Source organism: Neophocaena asiaeorientalis, unplaced genomic scaffold (genome assembly GCF_003031525.2).
Source record: "Neophocaena asiaeorientalis asiaeorientalis breed wild unplaced genomic scaffold, Neophocaena_asiaeorientalis_V1.1 scaffold371, whole genome shotgun sequence".
In the NCBI taxonomy this organism is placed as follows: domain Eukaryota; kingdom Metazoa; phylum Chordata; class Mammalia; order Artiodactyla; family Phocoenidae; genus Neophocaena; species Neophocaena asiaeorientalis.
The window spans coordinates 285,156-301,710 of NW_020172369.1; the positions used below are offsets into that span (position 1 = coordinate 285,156).

At 42.5% G+C, this 16,555-nt stretch overlaps 1 protein-coding gene and 1 pseudogene across 3 annotated transcripts in view; one reads left to right on the forward strand and one right to left on the reverse strand.

The window, feature by feature from the left end:
• Positions 1–3,627, reverse strand: part of ATP6V0D2 (ATPase H+ transporting V0 subunit d2) — a 48,181-nt gene extending 44,554 nt beyond the window's left edge. For 2 of the 3 annotated variants that reach the window (XM_024731495.1, XM_024731488.1), the window contains exon 1: positions 3,060–3,301. In XM_024731495.1, the coding sequence (XP_024587263.1) occupies positions 3,060–3,189 (130 nt within the window). In that variant the 5' untranslated portion in view covers positions 3,190–3,301. Of the gene's footprint in view, positions 1–3,059 lie in introns of all 3 variants that reach the window. The other variant, XM_024731481.1, reaches the window with a different exon arrangement.
• A 6,986-nt stretch (positions 3,628–10,613) lies between these two features.
• Positions 10,614–13,258, forward strand: LOC112390677 (D-dopachrome decarboxylase-like; annotated as a pseudogene).
• The last annotated feature ends 3,297 nt before the right edge of the window (positions 13,259–16,555 follow it).

The window sequence follows — 16,555 nt, forward strand, 5'->3', positions numbered from 1 at the left end:
AAAAAAAAAAAAAAAAAAAGGAGCTGAGAGCAACATGGACCTATTCATGTATCTTCCATTCATGCTCAGGAGGCAGACATTTTAGTGGAAAAGCAGATGCAGATGTCTGCATACCCCACCCCTGACAAGGTGGTTAGATTAGTCACAGCCACTCTAAGCCTCAGAGTCCTCAACAATTAACTGAGGAGATGAAACCCTTACTTTATTTAGATTGATTTTCTCATGCATCATTATAACCTATAGTTTGATGGCTCATACTTGATACTCCTAAGAGTCTCCGAACAGATTGGCAACAGATTCAAACACAGTTGTAAAACGAATGGTTGAAAAAATATATATATTAATGGGAGGAAAGAAAGGTAGTAACCATGAGATACAATGACAATAAAGCAATAGTGTATATAAGAGGGTTTCTTACTCGGGGTGCAGGATGACTTCAGGTGGTCCATGACCGCCTGATGTTATATGGAAAATTCTATATGTATGCACCTGTGTGTATTTTTCTAAGAAGTCCATTCTTCGGGTCTTCAAAAGGGTCTGAAACCTTTCTTTCTCCCGCAAACTGAAGCTGAGGGTGGTTTTTCTCTGAATTCTTTAGTGAGCTGGCTAAACCTTGCTTTGTATCATGAAGACATTTCACGTATTGTTTATGTTTAAATTTGTATTCCTCAGCCCATTTAAAAGCTTGACTGAAAACTATTGAGAATTCATTCAAATGGCTTCTCTCAGAAGCATTCGTTATGCTCTGTGTTCACTAATTTTTTCTACCTTAATTTATGCTGATTTTATATATATGATTAACATTCTCCAGACACCAAACTCCTAATTAAATATGCTGAAGTGATTTAGGATTTGGGATTATATTGTAATTTTTTGTAGCCAACAGAATTAGGTATCATCTACAAGATTTGTCTAGCTGTTTCCATTGTTTATAAAAGGAGAGGGTCTCCCTCAACTTGGGCAGTTCTACCTTAACTCTGGCTCTAACTGGTCAGAACCATAAAGTGACCTCAGGAACATCAGCCCTACTTGAGAAGCCTGCAAAGTCACCTCCGAGTTTTTGTTTTATTTTGCCTTCTAATACTCTTCCCGGCAGTCTTGATCCTTAGCGCTTTCTTTTTTTTTCTAGAATAATCTAGAAGTTTTAAAGCACCCTATTATTGACATTATTATATTAATTTTATAAGCATGTTTCAAAGTAAACAAATGTAGTGTTTTTAATAATAAAAATACTATATTTAAATGTGAAATCTTTGGTAAGCCTTTGAAAATACTGTAGCTTAAAGATAATTTCCAGGGACTTCCCTGGTATTCCAGTGGTTGAGAATCCATCTTGCAATGCAGGGGGTGCTTGTTCAATCCCTGGTTGGGGAACTAAGGTCCCACATGCAGCGGGGCAACTAAGCCTTTGTGCCACAACTACTGAGCCCATGTACTCTGGAGTCTGTGCGCCACAACTAGAGAGAAGCACACGTACCACAACTAAGACCCCACGCAGCCAAAAATAAATAAATAAATAAATATTTAAAATAAATAATTTATTTTTTAAGAAAAAGATAATTTCCAGAATGGGGGGGGGTGGGGATGAGGAGAAGGATACGAAGTGTTGATTATACAAGATGAATAAGTCCTAGAAATCTACTGTAGAGCATAAAGCCTATAGTTTACACACACACACACACACACACACACACACACAGTAATAACAGAGGGCAGGAGGAAACCTTTGGAGGTGATGGATAGGTTTGTGGCATAGATTGTGGTGATTTCCCAGGTGTATACCTATCTCTAAACTCATCAAGTTGTATACATTAAATATGTACAGCTTTTTGCATGTCAATCATACCTCATAAAGTGGTTAAAAAAAAGAGATAATTTCCATTTGTAGAGTGCTTCACAGTTCTTAACACATTCTCTCATGTCCTGCCTTATTTATTTCTCCAAACAACTCAGCAAAGCAGGCGTTACCATCAAGTTTTACAAATAAGGAATCAGGCTCAGAGGCTTTCAGCCCCAAGTCACCTACTTATTCTTGGCAGAGGTCAAAGTCAGGACTTTTGAATCTAGGATGGCCTCACCACATACCATGCCTCTTGATTTTTTTCTTAAGCTCCATTAAAGACAAACCTCAAATATGCATACTCTCATGTTAATAGATACTGGTAAGTAAAATAGAATAAAATTCTCTAGACCAAGGTTTAGGGTATTATTATTATTACTTTTTGGCCATGGATCCCTGGACAGTTTGGTGATATCCTTCTCCAGATAATATTTATAAATATGTAGAACGAGGGACTTACCTGGTGACGCAGTGGCTGGGAATCCGCCTGCCAACGTAAGTGACACAGGATACGTCCGGGAAGATCCCACATGCCGCGGAGCAACTAAGCCCGTGAGCCACAACTACTGAGCCCACATGCGACAACTACTGAAGCCCACATGCAGAGCCAGGGCTCCACAACAAGAGAAGCCACCGCAATAAGAAGCCCACTCACAGCAACGAAGAGTAGCCCCCACTCGCCGCAGCTAGAGAAAGCCTACACGCAGCAACGAAGACCCAAGGCAGCCAAAAATAAATAAATATGTAGAACGAAAATACATAGTATTACAAAGGAAACCAAATATTTTAAAATATAGCTATTAAGATATTTTAAAATGTGTAATAACATGATTCTTTATTAAGACATTAAATATCAAGGATGAGTGCAATATCTAGTATAATTTTGAAATAGTGAAAACATAAATGATATCTCAATGTATCTGTAAGAACTGTATGAGGATATGAAAACACTGAATTTCTGTTGGTGACAAAGTACTAACCGCCGTGATTTGTTGCCTACATTCATAATGAAAGGAAATGCTACATTTTACTTAGAGAATACTGAAAATAGAGGTGTAATATTTCTTCCTCGTCCAAGTTCAATGTAGTCAATGACCCCTGAAGTCTGGACCCTGGGCCTAAAAACCCGCCCTGGATTCCCAGGCCCCTGGTCCATGCTTCCAGTGGGCAGCATCAATCCCTTTTTTCCTTTTTAAACGGCGAGAAGAGCGGCGCTTACCTTCCAGGGTCTCACACTGGACCAGGTTGATGTAGTCCCGCTGGGTCAGGAGGCCGGCTTTGCATCCTCGCACCAGGCCCTCCAGGTATCCATGGTCCGCGTTGAAGTATAGCTCGGCGCCCTCAAGCATGGGGGAAGCGGTCGCGGCCGAGAGAGGCTGAAACAGCTCTGCGTCCCTGGCAGACCCCGAGGACGTGCACCAGTCTGGAAAGAGTGCTAGCAGTACTGCGGAGTTACCGGGAAGTGATCTCTCAGCTGATAGTCGGGGTTTCGTGACTAGTTTCCTCCGCTTTCAGTAGCTTTCAATATAGCCTGCCCAGCCCTGTTTTTACATCAACAGTGAGTCAGCTAGATAACCCGAGTGCACCCGGGAGCAAACCCTTGCTGGGAGAGGAGGGTCGTGAGAAGCGGGGGTCAGGGCTCTTTCCCTGCGAGAGCAAATGGCCCCTTCCCTGCTTTGCTATTGGAACCCTAGCTACAGCAGAATGTTGTGTAAACATTCCTTCCCCATCTGAGCTTTCAATTGTAAATTACATTTGTCCTAAGTGTCCTGAGGACTATCAATAAGAAGAGATGACTTTTTTTTTTAAATTAACTTACATGTAAACAGAGCAAACGTGAGCAGGCAGTTTGGAGAACCCTGAGAAGCTAATTCAGCAGCACCGTGTTTGTAAAACCAATGACTAGTAATGCCTTAACCTGGTCAAAGGTTCATAGCTGCTTCCCTCCCCGCACCCTGTCGTTAGAGGCAGAGACCAGAAAACAATCCTGGGAGCTGATACACAGTGTTGTGATTCTTAATAATAAGCCACTACCTTTGCAAAATCTGACCGTTTACAAGGCGCTCGTCATTTTCTTTTTCCCATTTGGATCTCAGGATACTCAGACGAGTATCTGAACTGATAGTATTATTACTCAAATCACAAATAAGGAACCAGCTCTCAGAAGTCGGGAGGCAGCTCAAAATGCACAGCTTAATTAAGCCAGGACGTAATTGTTGTTTCATGCTCCCAAAAGGAATGCTTGTTCTCCCTTACACTTAGTTCTAAAATTGTATCAAATATCCTGAACACTATTTTACATATGTCGTATTTCACTTTCATATATATTGTGTCAAATTCTTAATTGAAGTTAAGGTGCCAGAAATTCTCCAGTCTCTTCTCAGTATTTCCAAGACTGTGAGCCATGTGGCAGAGCAGTTCTCCCGGGTTCCCTTACCCTGCTACTCTCCGCCCAGGTGCCCCTTCCCAATAAAATCTTTTGCTTTGTCAGTACGTGTGTCTCCTCAGACAATCCATTTCCGAGTATTAGACAAGAGCTCACTTTCTGGCCCTGGAAGGGGCCCGTCCCCCTTCCTGTTACAGTTACATTGTGAATTGCAAATAATTTGAAGAAATAGTCTTTCAGTATTCAAAAAACTGGTTTTTTCAGCAAAGAAGCCACGCACATTACATATGACTTCATTGTTTCATTTTTGTCCTACTCATTAATGTAAATAAAAATATCAACCAACGGTCATTGGAACTACACTTGTTTGTCAATTGCAACCATAGGTTGGCTACAGATTCTAGAGTTGAACAAAGATAAATGAAAGCATACTGTGAAAATCAATGGAATATATGGGATTTGTAAGAAAGAGTATTATTTTATTGTTATTTGTAAATTGGGTAATATGCATCTTTTATATCATAAAATTTATGATAAATATATATACATATTTTGAGGAGAGAGCCAGTTGTTAAATATTTAGAGCACAACACAAAGTCTTCATAGTTTTGCTGAGAACTAGCCCTGAATGTCCACATGCTCAAAAAAGAATGGATTTTGTGTGAGTGTGTGCGAAAAACTTCAGTTTGCCATGTTTTATATTTATAAGCAGACAAGTTCCAATGTTTCTTTAAAATGATAGACATCTACTTTCTCCACTATTATGAAATTAGTGGATGAAGCAGGCAAAGTATTTCCTTTTCTTCACATTACTCTTCTAACCTACCTAGCAAAAGCAAAAATGTCTCATTCCTGCTACAGGTACCTATCAAAAATGAGATCAAACTCATGGGATATGAGAGGAAACGCAGCACAGTGACAATAATCTGGAGCTTCTTTGTAAATGGGTCCTTCTTGTGAAAATGTAATAAAAATGTTCATTTCAGTGTTTAAACTACCAATGATGTTTAGGAGAGTGGGCTTTGGAGTGCGACAGAGTATGAGTTTAAATGACTTCCTCTCTCTGAGTGCCAGTGTTTTCATGTGTAAAATGAAGATAATAACACTCACCTCAGTTTGTTGTAAATATTAAATGAGATACAATCCTTAATATGCTTAGCAGGTGTGGGCTTGTGTGCTAAAAAGCTACTGCAATGGCTTCCCTTCTTCCTCCTGTTACTACAAACTGTAATCCTAATTCTTTAACTACACTGAGTTCCTGAAAGCCAGGAAGAGTATTTTATCATCTTTCTGTCTCTCAAGTGCCTAGTAGCATGCCTTGAGGGCGAGCAGAGACTCAAATAGCTGTTTGCTGGATAAAATTGCTCTTAAAGAGTCTTTAGTTCCACATTTCTCTAGGAAACACCATATTTGGTAATTGTATCCAAAGAATGAAGGTATTGTGGTTTTGTAGCATGCTATACAAATATATGTATATGTGTATGTATGCTTATCTATATAGAATATATAGGACTTATTACAAATTTCTGTCAATTTTAAGAGTTCCCAAGAGTCATTAGCTTCGTAGCCATTCCCAGCCAAACAATCCCTCGCAGTGTCTTTAGAGGCAGTGTTGTGTAGGATACAGTGTTGTGTAGGCCCTCTACACAGTGTTGTGTAGGCCCCCTGGAGTGGGCCCAGGATGCCATACTCAGTGACAAAGTCAAAGGCCAAGTCAAAGTCCTTTTCTAAAGCTATCAGCACTTCAAACAAATAAACAAACTTTAAACCTTTTTATTATGGGACATTTCAAACATATATAAATGGAAACAATACTTTATAATTAACCCCCATGTATCCATCACCCTGCTTCAATAATTATTCACTCACGGCCAGTCTTAGTTCAGCTTTACCAGGGATCACGAAGGTTTTTCCCCATAGGGCCAAATAGTAAATATTTTAGCCTTTGTGGGCCATACAGTCTCTGTTGCGAATACTCAACTCTGCCTTTGTAGCAAGAAAGCAGTCATAGATCACATAAACAAATGAGCCTGACTGTATTCCAATAAAATTTTATTTACCCAAAACATTGGATTTCCCTGGTAGTCCAGTGGTTAAGAATCCACCTTCCAGTGCAGGGGACATGGGTTCGATCCCTGGTTGGGAAACTAAGGTCCCACATGCTGCGGAGCAACTAAGACCACGCACTCTGGAGCCCTCCCGCCACAACTAGAGAGAAGCCCATGTGCCGCAACTAAGACCCGATCAGCCAAATAAATAAATAAATATTTAAACAAACAAACAAAACAGGTGGTGGGTCAGATTTGGTCTGGGCCATAGTTTTTGGCCCTGCTCTATAACATTGCCTACTTCCTCCCTATCCTTAATTATTTACAAGTAAATCCAAGATATCATTTTTTATCTATAAATATTTCAGTTATCTCTAAAAGATAAAAATCCTTTAACAATAATATAATATTGTTATATATACTGTATTATATATTATAATATAATCATGACTCCATTGTACTTGAAGTTATTCCTTAATAATATTTTTTCATTTTTATTTATTATTATTATTTTTTTGTGGTACGTGGGCCTCTCACTGTTGTGGCCTCTCCCGTTGCGGAGCACAGGCTCTGGACGCGCAGGCTCAGCGGCCATGGCTCACGGGCCCAGCCGCTCCGCGGCATGTGGGATCTTCCTGGACTGGGGCACGAACCCGTGTCCCCTGCATCAGCAGGCTGACTCTCAATCACTGCGCCACCAGGGAAGCCCTATTCCTTAATATTAAATATCCAGTTAATGTTCAAATTTTCTCAGCATAATTTTTTTTACACTTGGCTTGTTGGAATGAGGAGACATTATAATTGGGTTACATGCCTCTTAACTTTCTTTTAGGTACGCCTTCCCTCCCTCTAGCCCTGCTCTTTAAGACATTTGGTCTCAGGTTCTGGAGAGTTTTTCACAGTTTGGAATTTGCTGATTACATCCTGAGGTGTCACTGAACTTGCTGGTCTATCTCCTGTTATTCCTATAAGTTGGTAGTTAAATCTGGCCACTAGATCCCTTTCATGTTAGATTTTTTGCAAGAACACTTCACAGCAGTATTGATGCTTCCATCAGGATGCATGTAACGTATCTCTCTCTTTTTTTTAATGTCAGATGTCATTTATGATTACCACTTAGGTCCACTGTTTCATTCAGTCACAAAATGGTTATATTTTAGTTTATCATTCCTTCTTCATTTATTAGCTGGAGAACTATATAAAAAGAGATTTTTCAACAACAACTGTTGGTTACCCTAGTTTACATCTCATATAAGAAAGCAGGATAAAGGCTTAACTCCTTCCATTTACTTACCAGTTTTCCAAATAACAAGTTGGCTCTTAGCATCCTCCAAAAGTGACCAATAAGGGTTTTATTTTTCAAAATAAAAAATATTATTATTAACATATGGATTTAAGCATAGTCTCCTGTTTTCTGATATAACCCCAGTAGTCTTTGACAAATTCCTTGCTCTCTATAGACAGGCTGTTCCATGCTCATTTTGTTCAATTTTTACCCTGACCTGGAATCGGCTATTTCTCCAAGGAGCTCTGGCTTAACATTGTAGTTCTTAATGAATTTTCACAGAAAGGCAAAGTCTCCGCAGTGAAGTGGGCAGTTCAATAGGTGGTGTGATAGCCCCGTGCTGCTCACTGGAAGCTAAGGTCAGTACATGCAGGTGGCTGATTTCTAAGAGCACATGTGCCCAGTAGAGACAGTGCCTTTGGAGATGGGTTTGTGGTTACCTCTACTTAACTGTTTTCTCCAGTACTTAAGTTTTCTGATTAGAACATATCAAAACAGAACAAACCTCCCATATCAGTCCAAAAAAAGCCACATGAACTTAAATTCCGTGTACGTTCTTCAAGAATCCCAACTTGATTAAAGTGGGCTACAGTGAGAAAACCCAGAAAGCATGTGACTGAGTTCAGGACAAGAACACTGCAGGCAAAGCAAGACTGCTCCCTTGACATTGATTCGAAACAGCTATCACATTGCACAGCCAGAGTGTGTGTACTCCTGGTTAACTCCTTTCTTATAAGCCAGAGTGTTTGCCAACTGTCATCAGCATCACTGACTTTCTGGGCCACTTCAGCATGAAGGATCTCTCGTCTGAGGTTAAAAGTGGGACCATTTATGCTTTGTTGGTTTTGGATAATTTAAAGTTTTAAGGGTGTTTTAATATTTTCTTCTTGCTAAAGAGAATACTAAAAGTACTTCACATGTTGGCTGGTGATGAAATCTGTTTTGTCAGTGATTTGTAATGTGCTGTTTGCCTTAATAATTCAGCTTTTATACTTTATCAAAATTATATTTTTGCTTTTATATGTTAATTAAGGCTGGACCTGATACAGTATGTGTCTTCCTTCATAATAGCTTATTGTTCTTCAGTGACCCTATTTAATTTCTTACCACAAAATCTGTTCTAGGGCAAAAATTTTAATCTGATTAGAAAAGTACAAAAAACAATCATCACTCATAATACTTAGATAAAATATTTATGTAAGTATAACTCTAAAGCAAAGGTAAAAAGTTCAAAACCCTGGGCTTCCCTGGTGGTGCAGTGGTTGAGAATCTGCCTGCTAATGCAGGGGACACGGGTTCGAGCCCTGGTCTGGGAGGATCCCACATGCCGCCGAGCAACTAGGCCCGTGAGCCACAACTACTGAGCCTACGGATCTGGAGCCTGTGCTCCGCAATAAGAGAGGCCACGATAGTGAGAGGCCCGCGCACCACGATGAAGAGTGGCCCCCGCTTGCCACAACTAGAGAAAGTCCTCGCACAGAAACGAAGACATAACACAGCAAAAAAATAAATTAATTAATAAACTTCTGGGGCTTCCCTGGTGGCGCAGTGGTTGAGAGTCCGCCTGCCGATGCAGGGGACACGGGTTCGTGCCCCGGTCTGGGAAGATCCCACATGCCGCGGAGCGGCTGGGCCCGTGAGCCATGGCCGCTGAGCCTGCGCGTCCGGAGCCTGTGCTCCGCAACGGGAGAGGCCACAACAGTGAGAGGCCCGCGTGTCGCAATTAAAAAAAAACAAAAATCCCCTTCTACCCACAACATCAAAAAAAAAAAAAAAAAGGTCAAAATCCTGTTTATTTAAAAAGATTAGGGGCAGTAATTTACTTTAATCCAAATTCTATATTCTGGCTTGCAGAGAAACGAATATCTACCTGAGAAAGATGATTATTTTCCCTTATATTTTGTTTAGTCTTTATCGTTTTCTGCTCTGCTTACCAGGGCAATGCATACTTTTTGCAAAAATTTTAACTATTACAGGAATATATGAGATGAAAGTCCCTCTAAAACCACTCTGAAGAGATAACCACTGACAATAGTTTGGGGAACACTGAAAGAATGTTATTTAAACTCCAAGATATTTGCTGCTCATGGTGCCAGGATTAATTTTTCAAAGGGTCATTTTGGTTTTGAACCACAAGGGGTCATCATAACATTACAGCAAGCACCTTTTCACTTAATTTACCCGTCAAAGAACAATTCAACAGAGTAAATCTGAAGGCTTTATTCAACAATTCATGAACCAGGAAGCATCCCATCTGGTAACTACAAGAGCCCTCCCAGGAGTGGTACACGCAGAAGGCTTTTATAGAAAGAAGGGTGGGGAGAGGAAGTCATTAGTAAAAGAAAAGAAAGGATTATTTTGGACCAGGACAACTTATTTTTGGAGGGAAGAGACCCAGAGAGTTTTATCATGCAGACTGCGTCTTCTTCCTTTGGAATGGGGGGGTGGGGGTGGGGTGGGGAGAAGGCCAACATGCTGACTAGAAAATTCCGACTGCGTGATTAAGATTACATTTCTGAGGCAGGTTGAAACTGCAGTTAGGTTAGCTATGAAATCTAGGTGGTACCATGGGCTTTAGCAAAAGTGGTGCCATTTGGGGCCTGTGGTTTTTCTCTTTAACATACATTACCCATAAATTTTTCATTAAAAAAAGTCGCACTGCACCTTCCACAAGTGACTTCCTGTTGTATATGTTAGATGTTTTTGGACATCTCATTAAGTGCCAAGGTGTTCTCCTACTTCCTCTCTCTTGAAGGCTCACCAAACCATCACTGGTCTTTACCATAATGCAAGCCCTTCTTTTCTTCCTCCTAAATAGCAATTTTTAAAAAATGTTTTCATCTGTTATTTCACAGTCTGGTTCCATTTACCCTACATGTTCACTGCAACTTTTCTTGTTTTAAGGGTCTGTAAACAAAAGGAACAGAGTGTCTGTTGTTTATCATCCAGTTACACAAAGGGATAAGTTGCGATCCACTGCAGTTACCCACCGACTCTACGCCCTGAATTTGCAGTCACCCACCGACTCTACGGCCTGAATTCAGGGAATTCAGGATGGCAAAAACAGTATGAAGCATTCTGTGTTTAGAATTACGGTCCCTAGATGGTTAAGATGCATATCTAAGGAAGAATTTCAGTGACCCCAGATTCTTGCACCTTCCCATACATAGAAAGGCGCTAAACTCATTGACGTGAGATATCTGCTTTTGTGATTAGCAATAATTTCTTATCAACATGTTCGCATGACTACATGTATTCCCCAGCCCCAAATTCATATTTATACTGGCTCTTCCTCTACCTCTTCAGAGCAGTACCTCAGAGCTATCTGAGAGGCTGTCTCAAGGCTATAGTCCTCAATAAGGTTCCCAAATAAAATAAAACTGAGCTTTCTCCGCTGCTGCCCTTCGCACAGCTTCCCGCTGGACTCGGCAGTTCGTTGAACTTGCCTGCCGGCCGCGTGGCGGACTCAGAGAAGCGGCTGTGCGCGGCCACTGCCGCCACCCTGGGCAAGCCTGAGGACCTGAGCATGGGCCGGGGAGCATCGGGTGGGAGGAGGTTGGCTGACCTGGGTGGGGCTCTGTCCCCGCTCCGACTCCCCAACCGTGAGCCCGACCCTTCCGCACCCGCCCGCCCCGCCACACGCCGAGTCTGGCCTCCAGTTCTCTGTGACCACGCGGCCCCGTTCCCCACATCCACTCCGTGTCGCCTTGCCCAGTCAGGACCCCGACGTTACCTCCAGTAACCCCGGCCGGTGCCCCCAGCTCTAATCCCCTGGGGCTAGCGCATCTCTACCCCGCGCTCCCGCACTCAGCGCGCCCCGGTCCTCAGCACGATCCCGGCCTACACCGGCTTCAGGTTAAGCTTTCGTGTCCCCGCAGCGTGTGAACGTGACGGTGCGGTCCGGCCTGGCCACAGTGGTGAACGACTTGGCGGATCCCGGCGCGTAGCTGCTGGCCTCCTTCATCGGTGTGATGGGCACACCGCCTCTTCGAGTTCCTTACCAAGGAGCTGGAGCTGGCCCAGGACTGGTGCGTAGGGGCAGGGAGAGGACCCTCTTGGGACTGCAGCGTGGCTGGGAGCAGGGATCCCACCTCAAGCCCCTCCTAAGTTTGGGGAAAAAATAAATTTCTCACCCTGTGCAAGAAGGATCTGGTGCCCCAGGGCCCATTGCCCCCTTGCCCCCCCACCCTCCGTGGTGCAGCCACTTTCAGAGTGGTGGTGGAATTGAATGAATTCCTGGCTCTGCAGTGGTTCCTGTGACACCTGGGTAAGGTGTGGCCTCTTGGACCTCAGTGTTTCCATCTTTGAAGTGGGAAGGCTGTCTTTAACCACTCCCTGGGGGCACTGCATGGGATGGCACTATACTGTACATGCCCTGGCACCTGGCAGGGTGGGATGTTGTTACCCTGACAAAACCAAAGCCAGTTATCATCTGCCTTCAGACTTCTCCACATCTTAGGAAAACAGGAGTAATTTTCTAGAACTTCTCCAAGCAGGTCAGGAGGAATTCTGGGTATGTTCTGAGGCTGGGACTTTTGGGTTCCACGTAAGTTTCCCAGGAGTGGAAAGAGCATTGGACTGAATGTCTGGAGACCTGGGTTCTGGGTCCCGAGCAGCTGGGGGATCCAGACAAACCCGGAAATGAACCATCTCTGGTTTGTACCCTTCTCTTCTGTGAATAGAGAGGCATGGATTAAATGATTCCCAAGAAGCCCCTACGGCTCCCAAACCTGGGATTCTGTGGCAAGGTTAAAATTTCTTCCCGGGTGAAAAATATTCCTGAGCCAAGTCCATGCCTACGAAGTACTAAGTGCATGAGAAGCTTGAAAGAACCTTCCAGAATGGAGCCTTCATTGGCCCAGAAAGGCTGGTGAAGAATGATCACTTCCAGGTGGGGCTCAGACCTGGTCCTCAAGCTGGGGAGCAATAATAATTCTAACAATGATAAGTAATGCATAATTTACCATGTGCCAGATACTTGATAGTTAACTCACATGCATGATTCCATTTGATCCTTAGAAGTTTTGTCCCTGTGTCCACACCCCTCATGCGGACATGCCATCCTCATGAGGTAGATACCTCCATTATGCCTATTTACAGATGGGAAAACTGAGGTTGTCACATATACCTCCTTGGCCCCAGGTTATCCCAAGTATCCTGTTTCTTCACTGTCATTTCTGTGAGAGAGACACACTCACTCCACAGACATTACGGGGGTGGGGGTGGGGATGGGGGTCATCCTGTGCTTGGCCTTCTTAAGCCAGGCTTTGGGAAAACAGGCGTCTGGAGCACTGCACATGTCCCCAGGGGGCCTGCAGTTCGGAGGAGAGAGGGCTCCCCTGTGAGCCCACAGACAGCGTACAGTGACCACGGAGGCTGCCATGCTGAGAGTCTGTCCTGGGAGGGCGATGTTGATGTGCAGTCACCATCCCATCCCTGCCATGCCCACTGCCCTGTTGGGGGTTGTGGGGAGAGCATTAATGCGGTGGGGCAGGCTTGCAAAATGCCTGGGGGCTAAGGCAGGCTGGACTGGGAGCCCATGGTGGGTGTGCCTGTCTCGGGGTCTTGGAATGTGAGGCATTAGCCTCACATTAGATGATGACGTCTTTTTCTCTGTCCCCTGAAGGATGATTATCTGCTTTCTTCCCCTGGATCCCAGGCAGATTGGCAAGAATGGGACAGTCGTGACTTTTTTGTGATTGGCATGGAGGGTGTCCAAGGCATCTGTGAGCTGGCAGCCCCTTCCAGAGAGGCCTCCTGGCAGAGTGAGGGCCTGGTGGATACCAGCTTCTGGCACCCCCATGTGCAGACATGCCTGTGACCTGTCAGTTCTCTTCCCCATCCTCATGACAAATAAACGAAGAGAGCTTTGTCTCTCAAACATGAAAAAACTAAAAAATAAAATAAAATAAACCTGAAATAGTGCTCTTAAGCTGTGTGTGTGCGTGTGTGTGTGTGTGTGTTTTCTTTTCAGTCGACAGTTTCATAAGAGATGTTCTGTGGGGGTAAAGAAAAGCTCTGTGAAAAAACAGGTTAGATAGTACATCCCACCCTGGACAAAGTGCATGTTACCATACTGAAGTCGCTGAGCAGTCCTTTGGTGATTAGAGCCACTTAACTTTAAAACAGCATTTTCCAAACAGTTGATTGGACAAAGACTCCCTTCGTTTGGGCAATTAATGTCTTTAACAACCTGAAGAAGTAGTATTCTTTGGTATAGTATTTGAGAAATTCTGATTTATAACATTAATTTTAAAAAGCTATAAAACTCGTATATCATACTATTGTATAAATATTCATGTCTCACTTGAAGAAATTATATATTTTTGAATTCACATGTATTTTATAATGTAATAACCTTACAATGTTTTCTTCTGCCCTCCAAATGTTTCTCATTTTTACTTTTTTCTGTCTATTTATTTATTCATTTTCGGCTGCATTGGGTCTTCGTTGCTTCACCAGGTTTTCTCTAGTTGTGGCAAGTGGGGGCTACTCTTCACTGCAGTGTGCGGGCTTCTCATTGCGGTGGCTTCTCTTGGAGCACGGGCTTTAGGCGTGCAGGCTTCAGTAGCTGTGGCACCCGGGCTCAGTAGTTGTGGCTCATGGGCTCTGGAGAACAGGCTCAGTAGCTGTGGTGCACGGGCTTAGTTCCTCGGCGGCATGTGGGGTCTTCCCGGACCTGGGCTCGAACCCGTGTCCCCTACATTGGCAGGCGGATTCTTAACCACTGCACCACCAGGGAAGCCCTATTTTTTTCTATCTTGATGGCAGAGATCCCAGGACCTGTCTTGCTACAGCAGTGAGCTTGTATGGTAATTACATGAACTAATGATGGAAAATTCACCAGTGGGAATAATAAATGGCATTGTTATGCTGAGAACACTGTTTCTATTAGAAAATATGAACTAAGAAAAATGAATTGTTAGGTAGAAAGGTGATTTTACATTATTATAGAGGTCATTATTATACATTATATTTACGTTATTAAAGATGTCACAGAAGAAAGATTTGTAATCAGAGAGAGTTTTATACAAACAAACCTTATAGTCTTAGAATAGGAAGGGATATTATCAGAGATAATTTGATAGACTGTCATACCAACTGAAGAAATAAGGAGGAATTCATGGCTTTTTGTGTCTAATCATTAAAGAATCTGAAAAAGAAATTTCTTGATTTAAGAGTTCTCCAAATGCTACATATAATAGAATTGTAAAACATATTGAAAATTATAAAGAACTTAGGAACATCAAAAACAGCCTTCTTACCTCAAAGAAAGGGAGACCCAACTTCAAAAAGTTAAGTAATTTTTTTTTTTTTAGAAACTTTTCCTCCTTCACAGCTCCCTCCCACTGGTGCAGGTGCCATCCTTATTCTTTTGTCTCTGTTTTTTCTTTTTTCTTTTGCCCTACCCAGGTACGTGGGGAGTTTCTTGCCTTTTGGGAGCTCTGAGGTCTTCTGCCAGCCTTCAGTAGGTGTTCTGTAGGAGTTGTTCCACGTGTAGATGTATTTCTGGTGTATCCGTGAGGAGGAAGGCGATCTCCACGTCTTACTCTTCCGCCATCTTCCCCCGTCTCCCCAATTAATTTTTTTAAAAAACAGAAGTTACAAATCAGTAATTGCAGATCTGGAGATAAAACAAAGATATTCTAACTCTAGGTTTATGATTAATTCTACTATTTAAAAAGTGATTTATAAGCTATTCATAGTTTTGTACAAATATGAGGTTATTACTGGAGTGACCTTAGAGCTGTATTCTGAAATGGGATTATTCTTTAGGGGGGAAATACCTGTACTTCTCCATTTCAACCACTAGATGGCAGGCTACTGAATAAAACAATATGGGATTTCATAGGTCTAGAGTGGTAAATAGGGTCAATGAGAAGAATGGCAAATTGCAAAGTCACAAAAGACAGGAAGTTATAAAGATTTGGATGAGTTGGGATTTACTTGAGGAGAATGAGGCCGTAACTTTCCTCTACTTCTAACGCAGTGAGAGCCAGGTCTAATGACTCTTGAACCCTGAGATATAATTTGCTTTGGTGATCTCAAATGGGTAGAAAATGGGAAACTGTTCAATCAAAAATACAAAGGCTGGGCTTCCCTGGTGGTGCAGTGGTTGAGAGTCTGCCTGCCGATGCAGCGGACACAGGTTCGTGACCCCGTCCGGGAAGATCCCACATGCCGTGGAGCGGCTGGGCCCGTGAGCCATGGCCGCTGAGCCTGCGCGTCCGGAGCCTGTGCTCCGCAACGGGAGAGGCCACAACAGTGAGAGGCCCGCGTACCGCAAAAAAAAAAAAAAAAAAAAAAAAAAAAAAATACAGAGGCTGATTACACAGTGCATCTCAACATCACAATGCATCCAAAGTAGGAGTCCTTTCTGAGTTCAATGCAAAAGGCAGAAACAATAAAGGAAAAAAATTAAAAGACTTCTCTCAAATATTTAAAATATCTGTTTTGAAGGGTATGGTGGTGGCTCATCCCATGTCCACCACACAGTGGGACTGAATATTCAATAACAAAATAATATTTAATTAAATTGTGGAATATCTACACGATGGAATGCTGGTTAGCCACTTAAAATCATCTTTTAGATATATTTTTTTTGACACGGGAAGTAAGGATACTGATCGGTGGAAAAAAATTACATTGAATTATATATACCATGATATTTTTAGGAAATAACAATATACAAATATGAAAATAAAGGTATTTATATACGTCCATAAATTAAAGTTATTATTAACAGTCAGCTTTCTTTTTGTGTTTTCAAAAAGGTTGTGCTAATCACGTATTACTTCTGAAATTGGAAAACAACAAAACTAAACATTAACAGAAGGGTTGGTAAAGCACCTCCTTTGCCATAATCAGTACCCAATGCTCCCCTGCTGTCCACTGTCCAAGCCATTCAGAGCTTGCCCAGTGCTCTCGCTCCCTCTCTCTCTCGCTCCCCTTCTCCTGGTGCTGGCTACCTCATATCTGTTTTCCCTGGAGATGAT